The 24,720-nt window shown below is 61.0% G+C and overlaps 2 protein-coding genes across 2 annotated transcripts; both read left to right on the top strand.

Moving 5' to 3' along the window:
* Positions 1–1,892: 1,892 nt before the first annotated feature.
* On the top strand, positions 1,893–19,974 carry ANO9 (anoctamin 9). Its single transcript, XM_075546263.1, has 23 exons — positions 1,893–1,898; positions 6,465–6,767; positions 6,863–7,005; positions 7,428–7,477; positions 7,560–7,758; positions 7,893–8,027; positions 8,113–8,209; positions 8,300–8,360; positions 8,502–8,584; positions 8,804–8,908; positions 9,000–9,164; positions 9,248–9,284; positions 9,508–9,619; positions 13,321–13,378; positions 13,660–13,757; positions 13,859–13,992; positions 14,218–14,370; positions 14,972–15,119; positions 15,588–15,689; positions 15,997–16,096; positions 16,199–16,389; positions 17,494–17,552; positions 19,904–19,974. The coding sequence occupies exons 1-23, from the start codon at positions 1,893–1,895 to the stop codon at positions 19,972–19,974; spliced, it is 2,610 nt and encodes an 869-aa protein (XP_075402378.1).
* Positions 19,975–20,635: 661 nt separating this feature from the next.
* On the top strand, positions 20,636–24,434 carry SIGIRR (single Ig and TIR domain containing). The gene is made up of 9 exons (XM_075546242.1): positions 20,636–20,642; positions 21,373–21,571; positions 21,938–22,071; positions 22,147–22,287; positions 22,390–22,533; positions 23,014–23,116; positions 23,191–23,341; positions 23,756–23,945; positions 24,143–24,434. Exons 1-9 carry the CDS (start codon positions 20,636–20,638, stop codon positions 24,304–24,306), a joined length of 1,233 nt encoding a protein of 410 aa, XP_075402357.1. The 3' UTR covers positions 24,307–24,434.
* Positions 24,435–24,720: the final 286 nt, after the last annotated feature.

Genomic DNA, 24,720 nt, shown 5'->3' with positions numbered 1-24,720 from the left:
CTTTAAGCCAATTCTGACTTATCATGCCTTATGGATAGGATCCAACTGCCCCTTGAGTTTTTTGAGACTTTACATTTTATGGGAGCCAACAGCCTCCTCCTCCTTTTCTTTTTTTTGATAAACGGTTTTATTGGCCCTTAATCCACATATCACACAATTCAATCTTTCAATATCAAGAGGAGCTGTACAGTCTTCCCCACAATAAATTTTAGAACATCCCCCCATGGTTAAATTGAGTTTAAAATGAGTTGTGTAATCACCATCAGCTCTAGTGCTCCCTCCGCTTCCACATCCACTGTTGGCTCCCCCAGCCCCTCCTCTCATCTCCCCCGAAGCCCTGGCAAGGGTCCTGTGTCTGTGCTTCACACGCGGGAAGCCCGGAGACACAGTCAGAGACAGAAGCAAAATGGAGTGCGGAGGATAAAATGATAATAATGCAGAGATAACAATTCCATGAACGAGGAAGAAAAGATCACCACGAATGTGGAAAAGGCCAGGGAGGAGCTGTTGATCAGAGAGCTACTGACACCCAGAAGAATTTCAGCTAGGGCCTGGGGGAGGCCAGCTGACGGAGCAGCCAGTTCCAACCAGTCTGATCGCGATGACAGTGCTCTCTGTGGGATAGGAAAGCTGTCGGAGACCCTTGCCTGTGGCTGGGGGCCCTGCCATGGTCTTTATCTGCCTTGAGACTCTGCAGACGGGTTTGGGGCCCCCACCGTCCTCCACCGCCCTCTACAAATGGGGCGTTCCCAAGATGGGCACGGATGCCCTTCCTGCTGGCATATTTGAAACGTGTTCTTCTGTCTTTGGATCACACATGCTGGTGTGCTTCTTCCCTGTGGACTCAGCTGACACGCTGCTTAGATAACAGCCTCTTTCCCCTGCAGACGGCTGGGCGTTTCAAACCCCTGACCTCACAGCGAGCAGCTCCATTCAGAGTTCAGGATGCCCCCCAGGCTCCTTTGATTGCTGTGAGCTGGGGGGTCCAGCCTTCTCACCCATTGGAACCAGCCCTCCTGCCCACGCATGCCCTCTCCGCCCTTTCTGGGCTCCACAATCCTTAGCAGAGACACATTATGATTCTGGGGCTTGTTCAGAAAGTGACAGGCCCAGGAGTGACCGAGGAGTCCTTCCTGGTCAGGGCACCTTCTTCTCTTTCAGAACTCTTTGCAGGACAAGCAAGCCTCCCTTCCTCCCTGGGAGCAGCTGGGGGTTTCAAGTTGCTGACCCTGGGTGAGCAGTCCCTAGCTAAACCCCGAGCTGCCAGAGCACCCCTGCCCCCCTGCACAGCGGCACCCCCAGCCAGTCTGCTGGGGGAAGCTGAGAATTTCCACTTCTGCAGAGCCTCACAGTCAGCAAACCCACAAGCGCGGCGCCCCCCTGGCCCACAGGGTCACTGGGACTGGACTGGGCCTGGCCAGCAGCAGTGAGCCAGGGGCCAACTGGGGAGTCCTGGGCTGGATCCCAGGAGTGGAGGCGTGCTGTGGGTGCTTTGTCCCTGCTATAAGACCTTGCTGCCTCTCCACTCCGGGGACCACAACCCAGGTCAGGTGCCAATCAAATCCCACTTCCTCTGTGAAGGGACTGGCCCAGGTTACAGGTGGGCGTGGCAGCGGCTCCGCAGAGAGGCTGTGCACCCAGGGACTCCTTTCCCGCATCCCAGTTTACATTCTGCTCTGACCCATCCGCCCTACTAGGTGCTGGAGGCTTGCCAGGTGGCTGCGGGGCTTACCTGGCCTGGGGACGCTCGCTCCTCCCAGGCTGTGCCTGGGCGGCACGGGAGGGAGTGACGAAGAGAGAGGGAGGGTGAGTCCCACGCGGAAGTCAGGTAGGACGCCAGCGCCGGCAGCTGCACCGAGGTCTGGCCAGAGCTGCCAGCAAGATCCACCACCATGCAGGTAAGTCCGCGCCAGGGGTCCTCACCTGCACTCAGCCCGCGCCCTGCGCCCACATGGGCTCTGCCTGGGTGGGGATGGTGCCGGGAAGGGTGCCCACAGTCCCAACGGGACCCAGCTGCTCCCTGGAGCCATGCACGCGGGGGTGGTGGGTGGTGGGGGGGTGGTCCTGAGGGTCAGGGTCCTGAAGCTGCCTTCTCCTTTCCCAGGAGCTTTTGGGGGACCCTGGCTCTCACTGAGGGGCCCGTGTTGCCCTACTAGGGCCCTCAGTATGAAGACAAGGTGTGCCCAACCAGCCCCTCCCCCTAGCCCCCCAAGGCCCCTCCCACTTTGTCAATTTGCCCTGGTGCACACAGAAGGAAGGGCCCAGGGCTCAAGGAGGGCTGGGGCTGGGGGATTGGCACTGTGCTGCCTCAGGGTCCTGCTCCAGCCAGAGGGCCTGGGGAACCCAGACTGTTGGGAGGAGCAGGGGATTTTGGTGGGAGGGTGTGGATTCCTGGCGAAACAGGAAGAGGCTGGGGGGCTCATGGGGTGTCTGGAGGAACCCCTGAGAAACATCCTCTGTCCCATGGACAGGGCCTCTTCAGGGACAAGGCCACTGAGACTGGGCCTCAACAGCCCATGGACTCGGTGAAACCAGCCTCTCACTCAGTTCCAGAGGGTGGCTGAGAGTGGGCGGCTCTTTGCCCACCCACAAGTTCCTCCTGCCAGCCCTTCCCATGCCAGTCCCTCCCTGGAAATTACCCCCTCCCATGCCAGGCCCCTCCTCCTATGCCAGGACCCTCCCAAGCAAGGCCCAGTCATGCCAGCTACCTCCTCCCAAGCCAGGCCTGGGCTGGGTGTGAAGGAGCCTATGGAGTTGGCTGAGGTGAGGGACTCAGCCCTCGGACAGGGGCAGGTGCAGGTTCAGGCCTTGGTGGCCCCATCTCTTGGCTGAATCCATGTCCTTTCTCTGCTCAAATGCATGATTCTCATGGCCCCTGGCCAAGGTCAAGACTCCCAGCCTATCTGCGCTTCCTGCAGTGACGGGCCAAACATCCCTCCTGAGAGGCCTTCGCTCTGCCCCACTGCTCCACTGCTCCGCGGGCCAGGGGACTATCTGAGAGTCACTCTGCCCTACCCCCTGCCATAAACACAACACACACACACACACACCAAACATACAAACATACACACGTGTGCACACACATAACCACATGCATACATACACAGATACACAACCTCATGCACACACCTACACATGTACACACCACATGTACATACACATGCACAACCACACACACAAACACACAACACACATACGCAATGCACCCACACAAATATACACACATGTACGCAATACACACACCACATATGCATACATACACACAACGCACCACACACTCACACATACCACACACAGGCACACACACTCCGCTTCTTGGAGGGAGTGCCCCACAGGTGAGCCAGTTGGCATGACGGAGGTATCGAAGGGGGCCATCTGCTCAGGGGCTTGAACACCCGTGTCCAGTGCAGTGTGTCTGGCTGGACAGCGGGTCAGACCCTGAGGGCCTAATGGGCTGGTGACTGGCCCAAAGTACCAGAGTCCTTGGTAGGGGAGGGGTGCAGCCCCCGACTCTTTGGGTGCCTGAGAGAGGCCTTCTCCCTTCTGTCCTCACCATCTCAATGTCCTGGGTGGTCTGGCCCCTGAGAGCCTGCACTTTCCTACCCCAGCTCCTAGCCCCCGTCCTTGGGGGGAGGGGAGAGGGGAGGGACCCTTCAGGGTCTGAGGTCCCTCTGGTCTGGTCAGCAGGAGGCCAATTTGACCCTTTGCCTAGGGGCCTTGGCATTTCCTGCCCCACCCCCTCCGTGGGGGCAGCTCTGAAGGCTGGGTGTCTTCAGAACCACTGGTCCCTCTGGTGGTCTTCACAGCCAGGAGCCCCTCCCTTCCTGGGACCTCAGTGCTGATCCAGGCTTCTCTGGGCCAGGATCCATGCAGACCCTGCCCAGCACGCCTGCCTGCAGGTATTTGTGGGGCTGTACCCTGGAAGCCCTTGAATGCAAGGTGTCTGGGACCTGAGAAAGGCAGCTTTGTATGCCTTGCCAGTCTGGTCTTGGTGATGGAACTGCCTCTCCTGAAGGGACGGGGCCCCCAGGAGCCCAGGTGCTTCAGGAGCCTGGGGAGGACCTTGTCTTCCAGGCAGGTGGGGGTGGGGTGGAGGAGGGACCAAGGAAACCCTCTTTTCTCTGGCTGGATTTGATGATTTCCTGCCTCAGTGCTTGGGACAAGGAGCCCTGATGGGGCAGTGGGCTGTGAGTTGGGATGTTCTCCACAAGGTCAGCAGTTTGAAACCACCTGCAACTCGGAGGGAGACGGATGAGGCCGTCTGATCCTGTACAGAGTTGTAACCCCACAGGGGCTGTAGGCTGCTCTGAGTTGGAATCACCTTCAGGGCAGTGAGTGTGGATTCATTTTGGGTGGCTGGGTCCTGGTGGGCCTGGGGGAGGGGCGGGTGGTGGTGGCATAAGGCTGCCAGATTAGAAAGCGAAACCAGACACCCGCAGCCAGGACACCCTTGAACTGAGTTTCAGACAGACAATGGAAGCATCCATACGTCTGTCAGCAGGACATACTTATGCTAAGAAGTGTCTGTTGTTCATCTGCAGTTCCAGGGAGACTAGATGGCTCACATTTTACCTGGCTGGGACAACTGGCCAGGGCAGTCAAGGGAGGCTTCCCGGAGGAGGAGGAGGAGGAGGCAGTCTTGATAGAAGAATGTGGTTGGGGAGGAGGGGCAATCCCCATGGGTGGGGGCCCAGCAGGAACAAAGATGGGGTGTGTGGAGGCCCAAGAAGAGACCCAGCTAGGCTGGAGCCAGCTAGACTGGAGGTCCTTGAGCAGGGAGGGGGCTGGAGGGTGCTGGGTGGCAGGAGGCTGACAGTCTACAGCCAGCAGAGGGCTGCAGTGGGGTGTGGGGGAGTGCAGGTGGGGTGGAGTTGGGACTGACACCCAAACCTGCTGCCCATGCCCAGGAGGCAACTGGAATCTGGCTGAAGGTGGGGGTGGGGGCAGGCAGGAGAGGGCAGCAAGAAGCTCCAATGGCCACAACCCCCAGGTGCCACCTTGTCCCTGCCCCCATGTTGGCTCTGTCTGTCCTATAACCCTGTGTTCTGTCTCACCCTGTCCCCTAAAGACTCCAGAGCACCCTTCATGCCTTGAAGCTCTCTGCGCCCCACTGGCAGTGAGGTCACTGTGACTCTGTTCCCCTCACACAGTCCCTGCTCTCCTTGCCTGCAGTGCAGTTTATCTTTCTATTAAAAGATCATTTTATTGGGGGCTCTTAGAGCAATCGTACAACATTGTATCCAGCCTAATTGTACGCATGCTGCCAGCTTCCTTTTCTAGACATGTCCTTTCTATAGAGCCCTGGGCATCAGGGCCACCCTTACCCCCCTACATCCACCCAGTGTGGTTTCACTGCCTGGATGCGTCCCTTCCCTGAAGAGCACAGGTTCCCAAGAGCCCTAGAGAGAGTAATTCTCACGCTGCTGTAACGCGTGGGGAGGCACCTGGACATCTTTTCTCTGTAGGCTTTTTACGCGTCATCTCAAACCCACAGAGCCCCCAGGCGCACACAGTCCCTTGTCCCACACTGAGACCTAGGGGACCCCTCAGCAGAGCCCCGCCTGGGCAGGGCCAGTCTCTCCACTAACCTGAGCCCAGGCCCTCAGCCTTCAGTCCTGGCCTCTGTCCAAGAGTCCTCAGCTCTGCTGAGAAGGCCACCTTTGGCCCTGCCCAGGCGGGGGTTGGTGGGGGAGTGGGTACCGGAGGAACTCAGGGATAGGGGTCTTCTGGTGCCTCCTAGATGCCCACATATGTCTTGGTGACACTGGTCGTTGGCCGGCACTAGGCTTACTGTGGTCCCCAGGTTGTGCCTCCGGAACAGGGGCCCACTGAAGCCAGCTCCAAGGAGGCTCAGCCCCGCCCTGGAGGGCAGGCCCACCCATGTTGCAGGCATCGGGAGACCTATGGGCCCTCCTGGAGGTGCTACCTCATTTCCTACTCCCTGGACCCTCAGGGTCTGGACACCGCCCCGGCTCGGAGGGCAGACCCTGCGTCTTTTCCCCAACCTGGCTCTGCATCTGGTGGTTAGTCCAGCAGCTGTGGGCGTCCAGGTCAGCATGTGTCATGCCCACTGGCCACAGTGCTCACGCCTGGTGGGCAGCACTCCATCCCGAGCAGGACATTGGCAGGGGCAGAGAACAGCCTGGGACTTGGCTGTTCAGAAAGGGCTGTTCCCCTCCCCATGGGTGCCGGCCCCACTGGTAGCTGGACTGGATGGGAAGCCCCCTTGGGTGCTCCCTGTGACCACCCAGCCCGCCTCTCCACTGTCCGTCCAGCTTGCTCTCTGCATCTCTGCCTGGACCCCACCTGCACCTGGCCTGAGTGTTTGTATCCTGCTTCCCCCTTTAGTGGGGGCGCAGGCGAACTCTAACCTGGGGGTCCCCTGCAGGATAGCGAAGGGAGGGGCTGCTTCCCACCCCCAATGGGCTACCCCTGCTCTGTCTGCCCACCATCCATCCCTCCAGGGTGAAGACAGCAGCGGGGCCGCCCCAGAGGACAGCATCCCCCTGATCAGCATCCACTCTTGTGAAAACTCTCCTGGCCAGTCCCTGGAAGGGCCCACCTCTGCTGGACCCATGCAATCTCCCTGTCTCCTGTTGGTGCCCCGCTGCCCAGAGGAGGGGCCCCAGCAACCTCCCCGACACCTGACTGCTGCCAGGCCATCCTGGGACTATGTGTTCGTGACCAGCCTCCACCAGAAGCCCCAGAAGCAACATCGGCTGCAGAAGCTGCTGGAGGAGTTGGCCAGAAAGGGCTTCCAGTACAAGGTGGGCTACCTGGAGGCCGACCAGTGGGGGAGGTGGCCTGGAGAGGGTGGCAGGTACCGAGGTAAGGCCCGGGTCTCCCATGGCCCCGTCCCCAGGAGATGCAGTACCAGCATAAGAAGTACTTCGGGATCCGAGCCAAGGACACGCCCTTCCTTCAGCACTGCCAACTGCTCATGGCGCCCGAGGGGTCTGCAAGCCGGGCCCAGCTGGCCACGGACTCCACGCTAGAAACCACGCGGTGAGTGGCTCCAGCCCCCTGCCTGGCAGGCTCCTGGTGGTCTCAGGGCAGAGGCCCGGCCCATCGAAGGTCCCCATGTCCCTTCTTGGGGTGGTTGCCCAAGCTTCTGAAGGCCGTGCAGGCCATGGTTTCTCTGGGGACATAGCACTCCAGGGGTGGGATTATGAGGGACAGACGGGCTGGGTGCCTTCCCAGGACATGGAATTCCTAGGCACGAGCTGTGTGGCTGGAAATCAGGAGAGGCTGAGGGAACCCCAGCCTCATGTTAGAGGCTGGGCAGGTGTTCTGAGACCAGCCTGAGCAGGGGAGTGGGCAGGGAGGACAGAGCGCAGGGGTGGCAGGTGGAGGGCCCTGCTGGGGAGGGGGTGCCTGGCTGGCAGCTGGGCTCTAGCAGTCCTAAGCCTGGCCTCCCCCTATCCCAGGATCCGCCTTATCTACACCTTCATCGAGGGAAGCGCAAAGACTGATGACGGTGAGCAGGGACTACTTTTGGACGGGGCCTGCGTCTTCCTGTGGGGGCCTCGGTGCTGATCCACAAACTCTGCAACCCCCAGAGGACTTCTATAAGTTGAAGAAGGCCCGAGTCTTTGAGGACGGCTTTTTCTTGCACACGATGCTGGTTAGCCCCAAGGAGGGGCCTGGAGAGGGACCTGGAGGTGGGCCGAGGCCACAGCTCACGAAGACAGAGGAGAAACTGAGGAAGTGGGCCCAGTGGAGAAGTATGTTCAAGGTGCAGCCGGTTGATGCCATCAGGTAACACACCTGTGTCCACACTGAAACTGCCTTTCCGTAGATAGACCCCAACCCCTCTCTCCCACAAATGTACTCCCCCTGCCCTATCCTCGCACCCCGAGGAGTCGAGCTCTGACAGTCGCCGCTCGCTGCAGGGACTACTTTGGTGAGAAAGTGGCGCTGTACTTCGCCTGGCTTGGCTGGTATACATGCATGCTGGTGCCCGCGGCTTTGGTCGGTCTCATAGTCTTCTTGAGCGGCTTTGCCCTATTTGATGCCAGTCAAATCAGGTGTGTATTTGGTCAGAAGGGGGGGGGCTGGGGGTCAGGGGCCTGTGTCTGGAGGTGGCCGCAGTCCTGTCCTTGTGCCCACCAGCAAGGAGATCTGTGAGGCCCACCACATCATCCTGTGTCCCCGGGGAGACCACTTCCACGAGGCCCAGCGGCTTTCAGACACTTGCACTTTCGCCAAGGTTGGCTGCCACTGGGGGAGTGGGCCCCTTCCTGGGTGTGGTGCATGGGAGATCGCCCAGTCTCCACCTGACACCCCACCCCCACCGCAGCTGACGCACCTCTTTGACAACGAGGGCACCGTGGTGTTCGCGATCTTCATGGCTCTCTGGGGTGAGTCACTGCCAGCCCTTGAGAGTTATGGGCCCGTGCCATCCTGAGTGTCCAGCCCCTACCCACCACACCCCAGGGCGCTGGCCACTGGCCCACACCCACCCGGGACAGTCATGACAGCGCCTTGCTCCTGGGTTGCAGCCACCGTGTTCCTGGAGGTCTGGAAACGACAACGTGCTTCAGTGGTTCAGCACTGGAATCTGTGTGGCTGGGACGAGGTCGAGGTGAGGGGCCCATGGCCAACAGCCAGGCCTGGGGTTTAGAGGTGTACACTGTGTGTGAGTGTGCCGGGGGTCTCAGTGCAGGTGTCATGTGTGTGTGTGGGCCGGGTTCAGGGTCTGAGTGTGCCGGGGGCCTCAGTGTGGGTGTCGTGTGTGTGTGTGTGTGTGTGTGTGTGTGTGTGTGAGCCGGACTCAGTGTCTGAGGGTGCTGGTTGCCCGCAGGACGAGATGGTGATGGAGATGATGAACTGCCCGGAGTACGAACCCAAGAATCACCGGCACTCCTACCTGCACAGCGCCCTCGTCCTCTTCCTGTCTCTCGTCATGGTGCTGCTCCCTGCCCTCTGGTCCCTCAGCTCCCTGTCCCCACACAGTCAGCCCCCCTCACCTGTGCCCCTGGTCCCGTCCCCCCCCCCAGATCTGCGTCATGATCGGCATGGCTCACATCCTGGTCGTCTACCGCGTCCTGGCTGCAGCCCTCTTCAGCTACTGGGCCTCGCCCCTGCTGGCTGCGCAGGTGACCACAGTTGTCGTGGTCTCAGGGGCCCTCGTGCACTACGTAACCATCGTCATCATGACCAAGGTGGGGGCTGGGAAGGGTGCGTGGGGGCGGGCTCAATCCAGACCCAGGCTGAGCCCTGTCCTCTGCACCCTGCCCACTCGTAGATCAACAGGTGTGTGGCCCTGAAGCTCAGTGAGTTTGGTAAGCGTGCCCCTGTCCTGGTCTAGGCCGTGTGGGCACCGAGATCCTAGGGCAGGCAGGGTTGGCCTTTCCTGTGGTCCCCAAGTCCTGTAGCCCCACATGGCCTCCTGACCCCCTGCTCCAACCTGAGGCCCAGTGCTCTGTGGCCGGTGGTCAGGGTTGCCTCTGAGTACAAGCAGAGGACCAGCCCGGCGGGATTGGGACCAGCCTATTTCTCTTGCAGAGAAGCCCCGATCCTTCTCGGAGCGTGAGAGCAAGTTCACGGTCAAGTTCTTCATGCTCCAGTTTTTTACTCATTTCTCCTCCCTCATCTACATCGCCTTCATCCTGGGCAGGTAGGGCTCTGCCAGGGCCACTGAGACACTGGCACCCAGAGCAAGTCTGGGGGAGGGACAGGCCAGTGCGCAAGCCCAGGCTGGAGGGAGGGGCCAGCGCTGACAGCACTCAGCCTCTTCTGGGATTTCCTGTAAGATCCTGGTGCACCCGCCCCACTGCGCAGACCACTCCCCCCACGCTGAGCGTGCGTGGGGCATCTCCCCTGTCTGCCTGGGGGAGGCCTGGTCCGTTCATTTGTAATTTTCTTCCCGCTTCCTCCCTGTGCTCCATTAGTTTCTTTTCGTCTGAAACCCTTTTCTCCATTCTAACAGTGGTGTCATGTGGTACTTGTCTTTGTGGCACTGGCTGACCTCTCTCGGACAGTGCCCCGTGCGCTTGTCCAGGGCAGGAGGGGGACAGTCCCATCCTCGTCATCACTCTAGCGGCGCGCAGTGGGGTGGTTTGTGTGCGTCAACACGGACCTGCCCATCCCTCCGCCGACGGGCACGGAGGGGGTTCCCAGTGCTGCGTGCACCCCGGGTCCGCACGTATCTCTCTCTGCTCGTGTTTTGACCCGTGTTTGCTTCGGGCGTCCCCGAGGAGAGAGATGGCTGCTCCTGTGTTTCTGGGTACATTTGGGACGGAGGCGCCACACCGCTTTCCACAGCAGGTGTTGAGGTGTCTGGTTGGTCCCGCCATCAGTGGGTGAGGGTCCCATCTCTTTACAGGTATTTTCTGCGCTTTCCTCTGGGCCTGAGTGAGGTGGGGTCTCCTTCGGTTTGGAGGCTCATGTTTCCTGGAGGGGGGGTTGGGAATGGGCAGTATGCTTGGCCCGCATGGGAGCCTTTACATACTCACAGCCCGTGTTTCTTTTAGACGCCATGGTCATGGTTTTCATTTGTTCAATGAATGAATTTTCATTGTTTCGGGCATACGTTCACTGAGCAGGCTACTCTCCGTGCCTTGGCTCCATGCCCGCGGCTGCAGGCCTCCTTCAGGAACACGACGGCCACTGCCTCCTTATGTCCCCCCTCCTTCCTGAACGGATTAATTTCCTCATAAATGAATTCATTTTTATTGTGAATTAGCTCAGGGCTTACATTTCAGACCATCTACTCTGCATTCAGCAATTCAAACAGCTCAGCAACGCCCCTGCTCCCTGTATTCAATCCTCCTCCCCCTGCTGGGGGTCCCACGTCCCCTTTCACCAGACCCAACACCAACAGACACCGGCCACCCTTCCAGCTGGTGCTTCTTCTCCCCAGCCTCCCCTGGGGACCTCCAATGTCTGCTCCCCTTGGTCTGTAAGCCTTTGTCTTGGTCTTCATCCTCACAGTCCACTTGAGATTGACCAGCTTCACTGACCACAGCGTCCTGCAGGCCCACCGGTGCCCAAGGGGCTTCCTGGTTTCACCACTCACTGCTGGTTGGCTTATGATGCCTGTCAGCCTACTGTATGTCCCGGGCGGTCTCCAGCTTCTGGCTCTTGTGCCAGGGCAGCAGTGAACACGGGGGAGCTTCTGTCTGCTCCTGCCAGGGCTCTTGCTCCTGCAGGGTAGGTCCTACAGAGGGAGCTGGCTCCAGGGGGATTTCTGTCCTGGTCGTTTGAGGCAGGACCGTATCACAACCCCACAGGAGTTGTCCAAGAACTTTATTTTGTGTGTGTGTGTGTGGGGGGGATGAATGCTGACCTTTGGCCCTTGAGGTTGGCTATACTGAGGACCGCTGGCGGGGTTGGGATGATGTGTTGGGGTGCGAACCACAGCGTCAGCCGCTCCTTGGGAGACACAGGAAGATTGCTACTCCTGTGAAGAGTCACAGCCTCCGAACTCACAGGGCAGCCCTCCCCTGCCCTATAGGGCACTGTGAGTCCGCATCAACTCGAGGGCAGATATTAGCTTGCGAGGCCTGTAATATCCCACCAATGTATATAGTCCAATAGTTGAGTCTTAAAGGATTAATCTTACTGCAAGGGATGAGGGAGGTGTCTGTTTTATTGACTCGTCTGCTCCCCCCAATGCCCTGGCCTGACCCCCATCCCCTTGGCTTGGCATGGCTGCTCCCCGACAGGTGGTGGCTTTCCCACAGAGTCTAGGAACCCGAGGCTCGGGACTGGCCATGTGCATCAGGACCACTGTGTTTTGCTGCCAATAGGGAGGGCTGGTCCTTTGCGAAGCTCTGGCGGGGGTGGGTGCAAACACCCCAGTCCTCTGGGGATAGAGGTGTGGCAGTCTGCTTCCATGCAGACTGAGCCTGGGACCTCTGGGGAGCAGTTCTGCTCTGTGCTACGAGGTTTCCCTGAGTCGGAATCCACTTGATCACATGCAGCAACTGCTCAGGCCTGTCTTACACACTTGCTTCTTTATGGGAAACACACACGCACGCACACGCACACATACTCTGATGACTAAGCCCTGGGGGCACGGAGATGGAGGGCTCTGCGGCTAACAGAAAGGGCTCTGGCTGGACCCCCAACCTGCTACGTGGGAGGGAAATGGGGCATCTGCTTACTCCATCCTGTGGGGTTGAGGGGGTCAGAACCTGCTCCCCAGCAATGAGCTGAACTTTTCATTTGGTGGCTGCCGGCCACTGTCAATCTGCCCCCACAGGCTGTGGGATTTAGCTTCTGGTTGCAGGCCATCTTGGAGTCATTCCCGGGAGACTTGGCTTGAGCAGTGACTCAGGTCCCATCCCTGATGGGACAAAGGGCGGCAGTCTGGGTGTCAGTATGGACCCTTCATTTCAGCCCTGGGGGTCAGAGTCCTGATGGGTTCCACCGGTCTGGGCTTTAGGAGAGAACGGTCTCCCTGCTGTTTCCAGCCCCCAGGAGTGCCCACATTTCTTGCCTTATAACCCCTCTAGCCACTGCAATGCTAGCACCAGCTTCAGGGGGCATCCACAAGCTTGTGGGCAGGTGGGCACAGCCACAGTGCACAGGCCCCAGGACGGAGGGCCAGGCTCACTGTTCTGCAGGTCACAGACACAGCCCACATGTGGGGTCCCTCCACTCAACCTCGTCCTGCCAGTTATTGGGCCTCTGTTCATTGGTGGCCTAGTCGTTGGCCTTGTCCAGCCTCTCTAGCTGTTCAGCCTGCTGCCTGGCAGCATTGAGGCCTGCCGGGGCTTTGTTCTGCATGCCCACTACAAGGTTGGACTTGACGCAGCTTCATGTCCACCCAGAGTCACTCTATTTTGCGATCCGGCATATGACCGTATTTCCTGAAATAGTAATTGTCCCTCAAATCTCCCCTTCACAGCCCCTGGCCCATGCTGGCCCATGTGCAGCTACCGCGACAGCCGCTTGCTTCAGCCTCCAGCCAGGTCTACAGCGCGTGCAGGGCCGGGACAGCTCGCCCTACAGGAGCCTCAGTGGCCCGCGCATTTCTATGTTCCTATCAGGCCATGATTTTTAAGTCTCTGAGAAAAGGGAGGTGCCACCTGGTGGAATGTTCCCACGAGCAGTGTGGAGCCCTCGGTGGGCAGAGAGCAGCCTGTTGGGGCAGTATCTTGCACACATGAGCGGGCACAAGTCCAGGTCTGTTCCCGAGTGTGGGGACAGAAGGGTCCGTGTTCCTGAGCCCGGAGACGTGTCCTGGGATAGGAGTGGGGGATTGGTGAGCAGTGTGGTGACTGCACCTGTGGAATGTTGGCCACGCTTCTGCCCTGTCCCTCATCCCAGTCCCACTGAAGACCCTCCTCCCACACCTCCCTCCTCCCCCAGGATCAACGGCCACCCCGGGAAGTCTGTGCGCCTCGCAGGGCTGTGGAAGCTGGAGGAGGTCGGTCTGCCCAGGGCGCCACTGAGCACCACTGATCCGTTCTCCCAGCCCGCTGTCCACCTACCCTGAATGCCCCTCAGCCCCACCCTGAGTCCCTCTGAACCCTGCCCCCAGCCATGGGAAGGGAGGAGAGTGGAAGCTGACCACACTCTGCCCCATGCTGTGGCCACACTCCTGAAGTCCCCAGCCCCAGGGGGAGACTTGAGAGGGATCAGAAGTGGTGGTGGGGGGCAGCAATTCCAGGGACCCTGCCTCCAGCAGATGCCTCCTCCCTCTCCCAGTGCCATCTCAGCGGCTGCATGATGGACCTGTTCGTGCAGATGGCCGTGATCATGGGTCTGAAACAGACACTGAGCAACTGCATGGAGTACCTGAGCCCGTGAGCCCCGCCCCTTGCAGCCTCCCTCAGAGGCCTGTGGACCCCATGCCTCCTGCCCCTGGGACCCAGCCGCTCCCGCCCATGCCACTTATCCCTGCCAGGTGGTTTCGGAACAAGTGGCGCTCCTACAATTTCGGCCACCTGTCCAATGACCCTGAGCTGAAGGAGTGGCAGCGGAATTACCTCCTGGACCCGGTCACCACCTTCAGCCTGTTTGATGAGTTCATGGAGATGAGTGCGTGGAGGCGGGGCGGGTCTCCATAGGCGCCGCTGACTCTGCCCACCCCGCGCCCCCTGCCCTCAGCCCGCACCCCCCACCCCCCACAGTGCTGCAATAAGGCTTCCCTATCACCTTCAGCCGGTTGGAAGGGTTCCTGGAGATAAATGTGTGGGGCGAGATGGGGGCAGAGCTCCCCGGGGCCCAGCTGACCACCCCTCCCCCCCATCCCTCCCCTCCCAGTGATGCAGTATGGCTTCACCACGCTCTTCGTGGCCGCCTTCCCGCTGGCCCCGCTGCTTGCTCTGATCAGCAACCTTGTGGAGATCCGCCTGGACGCCATCAAGATGGTGAGGCTGCAGCGCCGCCTCATCCCTCGCAAGGCCAAGGACATTGGTGAGGGACAAGGGGCCCTGTGGACAGAGGGGCTCTGTAGTAGGTCAGGTCTTACCTGGGGACTCCTCTGTCAGGGTCAGGCCCCCTTGAACAGCCCTTTTTAGTGGCTACCTAGGCTGCAGGTGAGGCCTGGGGTGAGCTAGAGCAGGGCCCTCCCACTGGCCACCAGGAGTGGGCTGTAGACCTTATAGACCAAGGGGGCCAGGGGAAGGGTGAGGCTCTGGGGATACAGCATCTTGAGGCAGGAACTGAGCAGACAAGTGTTAGGGGGTGCTGGATGTGGGGCAAGCAGAGAGGTGTGTGGGAGGCCCCAGCTGGGGCTCAGGTGAAGTGGTCTCTACCACCTTCCATACCAGGGTATCAGGAGGTAGAGCAGGCTCAGGGGCGGCTGGTAGCTCACACTGAAGGTGGACGATGGAAGACTCTCTACGTCCACATGGGGAGAAAGAGCCAAGGCTGGGGGGAAGGGGGGACAGACAGAGGTTGTGGTGGGGATGGGCTTCCTGCCCTAGTCCCATGTCCCCAGCACTGCCCTTGGGTGGAAGGGTCTTAGTCTCCCAGCCTGGGGAAGGGCCCCTTACACACACCACTGCTCTGACAGGGACGTGGCTGCAGGTGCTAGAGACCATCGGCGTGCTGGCGGTCATCTCCAACGGGCTAGTCATTGCGGTCACCTCCGAGTTCATCCCAAGGGTGGTATACAAGTACCACTATGGCCCGTGCCAGTTGATGGACTGCCCTCCTGTGGAGTAAGCCGCCTGCTGGGGACCCCTCAGCCTGATGTCCCTGTTCTGGCAGGTCGCCTGGAGCTGGAGCAGGGCTGGGATCTGGGGCTCTGGGAGTGGGGGTTCAGGCCACAGACCCATTGCTTCCAGGGCTCCTACCCTGCAAGGTGTTTCCTCAGTCAACTCTGACCGTGAGGGTGCTGCCCCTGTGGACCAGAGCTCTGGGGGCCCCACCACCCTCAGGGTCATCTCTGGGAACCAGACGCTGTCCCCATGTGTGGGACTGCCCTCTGTCCAGGGGGCTGCTTTTCAGGAGAGGAATAGGGAGGTGGTCTGATGTATGACCAACCTTGACTCGGGCTCTGGGCTGGTGCTCCTTCCACCAAAGTTGCCTAGGGGCCCAGGGGGCTGGCAGTGCCTGGGAGGGGCCCCTGTGGAGTGCTTGGCAGGTAGCCCACAACCTGCCTGTCCCTCACTCCTCCCTGCCCCCAGCTGCCTCGCCGGCTATGTCAACCACAGTCTGTCCGTGTTCCAAGTGAAGGACTTCGAGAGACCTCTGCACGGGAAGAGCTGGGAGACTGTGACTGAGTGCAGGTGGGAGCCCCCTGCCCCTCCCCTGCCCTGTGAGCCTCTGACTTCTGCCCAGCTCCTCCCCACCCCACCCAAACCACACCCCCTGTCATGGAGTCAGTGCAGACTCGCAGCAGCCCTGTGCTTTTCCAAGGCAGGAATGTAGAAAGCTCTGCCTTCCTCCCAAGCAGCAACTGGTGGTTTTGGACTGCTAACCTGGAGGTAGCAGCCCCATGAAACCACTACACAATAACACATAAAACCCCAAACCAAACTCACTGCCCTCCAGTCAGTGCTGAGCTTCTGACCGTGGAGGCTCCTCCCGCCCCAGGTACCGGGATTACCGCGATGGCCACGAGGAGAACTACAGCCTCTCCAAGAAGTTCTGGTTCCTTCTGGCCATCAGACTGGTCTTCCTCATCCTCTTCGAGGTGGGCCAGGACTCCGGGCAGGGGCCCTGGGCTGGGGTGGGACTGCTTTCCCTGGAGCCCTCCACCCTGACCGGAAAGCCCTTCTTGACCCCTGACCCACAGCACGTGGCCTTGTGCATCAAGCTCATCGCTGCCTGGTTCGTGCCCGACGTCCCTCAGAAGGTCAAAAACAGAGTTCTCGTAAACAAGTTCAAGAGGGTCAAGGAGAAGATGCACCAGGAGACACACAGGCCACAATCGGAGGGGCCAGAATTCCCCTCGGCATCCAGCTCCTTCCCCAAGAGCACAGCTGTGTAGGCTGCCCGACAAGCCATTGTGGGCACTGGGAGCTGTGGCTTCCTGCTACATGCCTGTGGGGAGGGGACCTGGGAAAACCTGTGGATGTGGGTGGGGGGTTACTTGGGAGGCCCGGTAATAAGGGAGTCCCTGAGTGTCTTATATCTGGGGGGTGGTTGCCCTGGGAGACCATAATGTGCCCTGGTGACACTCTGGATTAAGCACCAGGCTGCTCCCTGCACAGTGGGTGGCTCAAGCCCACCCACTACCCTTCAGGAAGGAAGATGTCTGCTGTGGTGAGGTTGGCAGCCTCGACACCCACCTGTCCTAGAGCAGTGCCACCTGTGCTGAGTTACAGCGGGCCCCAACTCACATGTAGCCATGGGGCCCATATGGGAAGATCCTGTGGGAGCAGACAGCCACATCTTTCTCCAGAGGGGTTTGCACCTTGGGGTTAGCAGTTCCACAGAATGTGACCAATGTGCCTCTGAGCCAACATCAGTGGGGTTATTTGTGGTGTTAGCACATGACCTGTGGGGTCTGTTCCCTCTCTGTTAGATCCAGGACCTGGGGCTGGAGGTACCCCATTAACTGGGGCGGGGGTTCCCACGCAGCTGTAGTGTGGGAAAGCGGGTCAGACCTTCCCAGTAAATAATTGCATCTGGCCTTTGATTTCTGGGCCCTCCCGGCCCTCCTCCGCACACTGGCTGGGGGTGCTGTCCTCCCACCCCACCTCTCCTGGGAGAGCCCCTGGCTGCCCTTGGCCAGTAGAAGACCCCATAATAAAACAAAAGCTGTGTATCCTGGTTCAGGTTGTGGTGGTGTGCGGGCCCAGGAAGAACAGGTGCGAGGGGGTGGGTGTGCAGCCTTGGGCTTTGGGTGCACCCTGCTGTCCGATGGCTCCCAGAGGAGGTAGCTGGGAAGGGTTCAGGAATGGAGAGGGTGGGGGCTCCCAGAAGGAAAGGACTGGTTGGGTGGGCGGGGCTGGCAAGGGCTCCTGGGCCTGGTAGGGCTGGTTCGACCTCTGCCCCAGGCCCCATTAGCTTCTGGGGCCTGTGCCACAGGCTACACGGTGCCCAGCCTAGGGCATAAAATGAGTCCGCCCTCTGCCCTGGTTGCAGGGCGGGGCTGCACCTGCCGCTACTGCTGCTGGGCCATTTGCCGCTGCGCACCTGCCCAGGTGAGCCGCCCCGCCCCCGCAGCAGCTGAGCCCAAGCCTCTGTGGCAGGTGAGTGGCCATGGCGGCTAGTACCGTGGTGTGGGGTTAGGTGGGGAGTGGAGGTCACCATCCCTGGCGACACAGGGCCCGGACCCAGAGTCAGGTGCTCCTCGCTGGGAGCACCCTCTGCCGCCCCCCGCAGGAAGTGACTCGGAGCCGCCGGCCACCCACGTCGCCGGAAGCGCAGCACGTCCCTGCACCAGCCCCAGGGACTCAAGCTGGGTCAGCGGCGAGGCCCCAGGCTGCTCTTCCCGCTCAGCTGGCCAGGCGCAGGGGCTGCCAGCGCCCTTGCCATGCGGGCACGCAGTGGGACCTCACTCTGCCCCAGGGCGAGACCCAAGGCCTGCGGTCTCTGAGAGGCAGGAATATACCCGGAAATGCGCTGGGTGGAGCTCTCCCTCCTCCTCCGTCACCCCCCTCCGCTGGCCTCCTGCCCCCACTTGCCGCTTCCCCCCACCCGCCGCGGGCTTACTGTGGACCTGCCCCCCACCTCAGAAGGCGGGGCGTGAGTTGGCGGTGCTGGCTCTCCCTAGGGACAGCAGCCTTGGTACAACAGGTGACCCGGTCAGAGGAGGTGGAGGCGCCCCAGACTGAGGAGAAGCCTGGGACTTGGGGTTCCTAGGCCCAGGAACTTGCGTGGGGAGCAGATGGTGCCCGGAGGAGGTGTAAGGAGTGAGTCCAGGGTGATCAGGATCTCATGGTCACTCGGCAGCAGGGGACCGGTTCCAGGAAGCATGGGCTGCTGCCTGGGGCGCAGGTGCCAGTGCAGAGTGCCCCTGGGAAGCCTCCCTTTGAGACAAGTGATTCTGGGCACGCTCTGGGGGTGGGCACTTACTCTGGCCCCTGCAAGAGAAGGTTCAGGGAGGCATACCCCAAGACAGAAGTGCCCATCCCCCAAGGGCCTTGCACTGAGAGAGAGGCCGCTGGAGGGGTGGAGCAGGGATGAGGTCTAGCCTGCACAGGTGGGGTTCAGTCTGAGGCAGAGGGAATCTCTCTTTTACACACACACTGCCCATAGGGGTGACAATAGCAGGACAGGGTGACCTAGCCACCTGTGCCTGGGCTCAGACTCTGGAGTTCCGGGGTCAGTGTGTGGGGGTGATGGGAGAAGATGCCTGCAGCCTCTGCCCCTGTGTGGGCTTCCTTCTCTGCCCTGGGTAGCCACTCACAGGCTGGCGGATCCTGCCTGCAAATGGGGTGAAGGAGCCCCCAGAGTCCAACTTGAGGCCCTGTTAGGGATCAGGAGTTCCTTCCCCCCTCCGTTGGGAGGTCAGAGAAGCATTTGTTGGCAGTAACACCCCTCTCACCACATCCCCCTGGCCTCCTGGGCTCTCACACCACCTTGGGTCCTGGCCCTCAGCACCTCTGTGAGGGCCCGGAGCAGTCTGCCTGTGAGAGGGGAGGTGCATGGCGGTGTGTGTCGGGGCAGGCGGCAGTAGGCAGTCGCCTGACTCAGCCACAGGAAGGGCGGGCGGGCGGGGGGCCTGGGTGGGGTTGGGGTCAGGAAAGGATGTAACTGCAAAGCCAGGAAGCTACGGAGAACGTTTGAACTAAAACACAGACAGAAGCAGTCGCTGCAGCAGGAGGCATCGTGCTGAGGAAGGTGGGGGAGGCCACCGGTGGGGGCTTGCTCCCCCCACACCACACTCATGGCTAGCACACCCACAGGAGAACCCTGGACCCAGGTAACTTCTTGTCCCCAGCGGCCTGAAAGCTGCGGCTGGCGGGCCTCTTGGCCTGGTGGCTGCTCCCCAGCAGGGTCTGGCACAGGGAAGTGGCACTGGGCGTGTCATGGAGAGGGGTGCACCTCCGGTTGTCCCCTGAGCTCTGGGGGCAGGTGAAGTGAGCATGTGTAAGGCCATGCTAGTATGCACATGTATATGCATGTGTGTGTGCATGCATGAGCACCAGCTGCCTGTTGGGCTCAGATCCAGGCAGTTCAGCCTTACTTCCCAGGCTGGCCTCTGAGGGAGGTGCCCTGGGCCCACTGGGTCCTTCTGGGGGCACTGTGAGGAGTGGGCTGGGTTGCTGGAGGCAGTGGCGGTCAGTCTGTCTTCACAGTCCCTCCTAAGAGGGCTCTTCTGCCCAATGACCTTCCCAAGACTGCCCCTACCCTACTGGGTTTCTGAAGGGACTCCCCACTTACTGGCCCCTGTGGGACCTGGTCACCGATCCCGTGGAAAGTCCCCAGCAGAATCAGGGCTAAGATGGGACCTGGGCTGAGTGGGGACTGGGACAGGAGAGCCAGCCAACTGCACTACCTTGGGATTTGGGAGCTATCAGGCCCCACTAACATCCATGTCCTGTTCCAGTTCCACTAGTGCCCTCTGCAGGGGCCGGAGTTGGTGTTCAGCAGGGTGACCTGAGGGAGGAGGTGATCTGAGGGCCTGGCTGTTCCCAGCCGGTCACCACTATGCACAGGTGGATGTGGGCAGCAGCCCAGGTGGGGAGAGAATCATCACCTCTGGCTGGGGTAGAGGCTTGCCCTGGAGACTCAGGGTCTGGAAATGACATTCAGTCACAGTGTGGGCTGCAGAGGTATGGGGCTGGGATAAGGGCCTGCCTTGGGCACTTCAGGGCCTGGCCCCACGTGCAGGGATTGCAAGGTCTGTAGCTGGACCTAGACAGAACCTGACTGTGGGGGTGTGGAGTCTTGGTGGGTGGGCTAGGACACGCAGTGTGGCAGTAGGCCTGCCACCTATGGTCCAGCTCCTTTCCCCCAATTCTGGAGAACAGAGAGCTGGAGCAGGACATAGCCCACACCCTGGGACCGAGTTGGGAGGCCTGTGCGGGGACAGACGGGACTGCTGCTGGCCAGGCCCTGTGGCTGGCGCAGTTACTTGTTAACTCAACCTGTTTCTGTTTAACTTGTTCTCTGCACTGGCAGCAGCCTCTGACCCCTCTGGGAGTCCTGACCAAGTGGCCACAAGGATAGAGTTGCCCTGGCCCCCCGGCCCTTGGTGGACCTGTCCACTTGGGCTCGGGAGCCCGTGGAGCCAGGGGTGGCAGCGGGCCCAGCCTGCCCTGGAGGGCCAGCCAGAGTCATGGCAGGTAGGCGGGTCAGAGAGGGCTCCTCCACCTCCTGCCCCTCTCACCTGGCGCTGGGCTTGTTCTGACCCTGGAGAATGCCAGTCTGTGCCCCTTCCTCTTGGCTTTGTTGGTGGACAAGGGCCGATCTGTTAGTATTGACCCAAAGGCCTTCAGACCCTCTGGGGGTGGGGGTGGAGGCCTGCCAGGGGCAGGTGGTAGCTGTGGGCTGGGAGAGACCACTCTGCTGACATGATGACGGGCTTCTCTGGTCTTCCTCCTGCGTTTGCCCTGCATTCCGGCACCGAGGGTTCTGGAGTCCCAGTCTCCCAGATCTGTCCCCAGTGCCCATGCTCACTGAGGGTGCCTCCTGCAAGGGAGTTGGCCTGAGGGGGCTGGGCCGGCTCCTGCCCCAGGGGCACACTGGAAGCATGGGGGTCAGGCTCAGCTTTTGTGTGAACAAGCAGCCAGGTAGCCCTTGGGCGGGTAGAAGAGCTTGCTATGATCCATCTGGGTCCTGCCCCAGAACTCAGCTCTGGCCATCACCCTCATGCTGCTGTCCCTCTGAGGACAAGGCTGGCTGTCAAAAGTGCAGGCAGATACGCAGACAGGTGCTGCTGTGGGCCTCACTCTATGTGGGACTCACAGCTAGAGGTGCTGTGCCCACCAGCCGTGCCCACCCTGCCCTCCTGGGACCTCAGGTCTCAGAGCAGGCTGTAGGAATGGGCATCCAGGCCTGATATCCTCTCTGCAGGTGTCTGTGACAGCAACCCCGACTTCCTCTCTCCGGCTGGAGATCAGGTCCTGAGGCCTGCCCTGAATAGTGTCCTCACGCTGAACTGCACGGCCCGGGTGGCCACTGGCCCTCCCTGTACCCAGCCCTCAGTGCAGTGGCTGAAAGATGGGCTGCCCCTGGGCAACAGAAGCCACTACAGCCTCCAGGAGGGTTTATGGTAAGAGAATGGCCACCTGGGGACCCCCTCCTCTTGGCTGTGGCCCTGTCTGTACCCACCTGAACAGAGACCAGGGTTACTGACCACAGAGATAGACCCTGGGCTCCAAGTGACCCTCATAGACAGAGTCCTAAGTCATTGACCACTGGGCCAACCTTGGGATTGGCGGACTCCCCAGTACTCAGACCTGGAGTTCAAGTGACTGTCCCAAACCCCTCGAAGCCCTTCCCCTTCCTGGTTCCAACCACAGCTCATAGTTTAGGGCTCAAGGACTGCCCAGAAGCCCCCTATCTGCAGGCCTGTGTGGGACATACAGGTAGGGTTCAGGCACGACTCCAGGTGAGAGACTGGGTACGTTCTCGCCAGGGCCGGGGCCAGCCTGTCCGCAGGGTTTGTGTCCAGTGTCCTGGGCATGAACCTGACCAGTGCCGAGGACTATGGCGTTTTCACCTGCTCTGTCTACAATGTCAGTTCCCCCTCCATCACACTGAGGAGAACAGGTGAGGGGCTGGGCGTCGGGGCCATGGGGCCTGGAGGGTGCTGGGGCAGAGGCTCAGGCTGAGGCTCTTCCCCAGGGTCACCGGGCCATGTAGCCGCGGTGCTGGCCTCCGTCCTGGTCCTGCTAGTGCTGCTGCTGGCCGCACTGCTCTACGTTAAGTGCCGTCTGAACGTGCTGCTGTGGTGTCAGGAAGCCTACGGCGAGGTGGAGCTGAACGGTGGGCGCCCGGCCGGCCTGGGAGGCCTGTGACCGAGGAGGGGGCTGGCGGTGGGGCTGGGCCGAGGCTGGGTAGTCCACGCTGACTGGCCACCGTCCACAGACGGCAAGCTCTACGACGCCTTCGTGTCCTATAGCGACTGCCCGGAGGACCGCAAGTTCGTGAACTTCATCCTGAAGCCGCAGCTGGAGCGCTGCCGGGGCTACAAGCTCTTCCTGGATGACCGAGATCTCCTGCCCCGAGCGGGTACTTCCCTCCCCCACTTCAAGGGGCACCCTTCAAGGCTAGGTCTTGCCTGAGCCCACGGGCCACCCAGTCTGAGACTTTGCTGGCAGACCCGCCCATCACCATTCAGCCAGCCCGGCTCTGCCCACTGCCCACTGCCCCAGGGTCCTCCCTCTTCTCATCTCCGCCCTCTCTCCTCTAGGCCACACCCCTTCATCTACACCCACCCATCTCCTGGACCCTGCCCCTCTTTATGCCCCACCTTCATTGGGCCCGGCCCCTGTCACCTGAGCCTCAGCTCTCGGCCCCCACCTCCTTGAACTGTCCATCATAGAGCCTTGCCCCTCTCCAAACCCCTCCCCTTAAGCCTTACCCCTAGCTCAAACCCCGCCTCTTCAAGTCCGGCTCTGAGCCCAACCCCGCGACCCCACTGCTCGCCTCTCTATGCCCCCCCCTCGTCCGCGCGCCCCCACCGGCCCCACACTGCGTCTCCCTCTGCAGAGCCTTCCGCCGACCTGCTGGTGAACTTGAGTCGCTGCAGGCGCCTCATCGTGGTGCTGTCCGACGCCTTTCTGGGTCGGGCCTGGTGCAGCCACAGCTTCCGGTAGGTCCCGCGTGGGGGCGGGGGACCCCAGTCCCTCCTGCTCTGACGCCCGTATCCCGCCCCGCCCCCCGTAGGGAGGGCCTGTGCCGGCTGCTGGAGCTCACGCGCAGACCCATCTTCATCACCTTCGAGGGCCAGAGGCGCGACCCCGCGCACCCAGCGCTTCGTCTGCTGCGCCAGCACCGCCACCTGGTGACCCTGCTGCTCTGGAAGCCCGGCTCCGTGGTGAGGGGCGAGGGGGATGTTGGGGGATCCGTGGGGAGAGGAGGGAGAATGTGGGGATCTCCATGATGAGGGGCCTTGGGGAAAACGTAGGGGCTCCATGGGGTGGGGCCGGTGGTGTTCTGGGGGTCCTGGGAAAGGGCGGTAGAGCCTGAGACATAGGGGACTCCCCGTAGGGACCTTTCCTGGTGAGGGGTCTGGATGGTAAGGGGCCCTGTGGGTGGGGCCTCCGCGGCCTGGAAAGGTCCCTGCAGCAGCTTTGGGCGAGGGCACCATGGGCTTATTTATGTCTCACAATCAGAAGTGCTCTTGGGACCAAAGTTGGGGGTATCACCAAGGGTTTGCAGCGCCCCACCCTGTGGCCACGCACATAACTGGCCTTGTTTTGGACTTACCAACATCCCTACCTCCCCCCAGACGCCTTCTTCTGATTTTTGGAAAGAGCTGCAGCTGGCGCTGCCGAGGAAGGTGCGCTACCGGGTGGCTGAGGGGGACCCACAGACGCAGTTGCAGGAGGACAAGGACCCCATGCTCATTGTGCGAGGCAGCGTCCCAGAGGCTCAGACCCTGGAGCCCCAGCTAGACCCGGACCCCGAGGGAGACCTAGGTATGTCCCACCAGCCTCCATGACTTAGAGAGGCACCTCTGGGGGCAGAATGGCGTCCAGCTGTGAATTCCTCCCACTCTTCCCTGCACCCCTTCACTGTCCCTTCCCTCTGGATTCTCAGGCCCACGGCCAGTGGGGACAAGGGGGTCTCTCCTCCGCTGGGCAGCTCAGACTCTGACCTCTCCGCCCCCTCCCAGGTGTCCGAGGGCCTATTTTCGGGGAGCCCATCGTTCCAGCGCATCCGAGCAGTGTTGCGCTGGGAGAGACCCGGGATAGCGAGGTGGACGTTTCTGACCTTGGGTCCCGGAACTATTGCGCACGCACAGACTTCTACTGCCTGGTGTCAGAGGACGACGTGTAACCCTGTCCCCTGGAGCCCAGGCCCACCCAGATGGCCAGACTGCGGGGCCTGGGGGCTGGTGGTCTCTCTGCCCTGTCCTGGGCTCGAGCTGCTCAGTGAAGAAGTGTGGCCCCAGGGCCCATTGACATACCAGGGAAATAAAGTTCGTTCAGCTCTGCCTGCACCTGAACTTCTCCTCTCCTAGGGCCTGAAAGGAGGGGGGGTGGGGGTTCCACAGTGTCCCGGGCCAAGATTCCTTCACTCCCATAGCCCCAGCCTCTTCAGAGTTCTCCAGTGTCCCTGGTCTGTGTCCATGTCTATACAACTCCGGCCCCTCTTCCCAGGCCCCTCAGCTCCCCCTCTGGGCACTCCCTGCTGCTGGAACATCCCCAGGATATGGGTCCTGAGAGGCAGAAGGGTTTGAACTCAGCAAAC

Source organism: Tenrec ecaudatus, chromosome 4, assembly GCF_050624435.1.
Source record: "Tenrec ecaudatus isolate mTenEca1 chromosome 4, mTenEca1.hap1, whole genome shotgun sequence".
NCBI lineage: Eukaryota > Metazoa > Chordata > Mammalia > Afrosoricida > Tenrecidae > Tenrec > Tenrec ecaudatus.
This window is presented reverse-complemented; position numbering and strand designations above follow the sequence as displayed.

What these genes read in the sequence shown, in the direction of transcription:
- SIGIRR (XM_075546242.1), top strand. An exon ending in AGCCTCCAGGAGGGTTTATG is followed by an intron (nt 21,572 to 21,937) that starts GTAAGAGAATGG and finishes CGTTCTCGCCAG; the next exon opens with GGCCGGGGCCAGCCTGTCCG. An exon ending in TGGTGCAGCCACAGCTTCCG is followed by an intron (nt 23,117 to 23,190) that starts GTAGGTCCCGCG and finishes CGCCCCCCGTAG; the next exon opens with GGAGGGCCTGTGCCGGCTGC.
- ANO9 (XM_075546263.1), top strand. An exon ending in GGCTGTGGAAGCTGGAGGAG is followed by an intron (nt 13,379 to 13,659) that starts GTCGGTCTGCCC and finishes TCCCTCTCCCAG; the next exon opens with TGCCATCTCAGCGGCTGCAT. An exon ending in GCCGCTGCGCACCTGCCCAG is followed by an intron (nt 17,553 to 19,903) that starts GTGAGCCGCCCC and finishes GTCCTGTTCCAG; the next exon opens with TTCCACTAGTGCCCTCTGCA.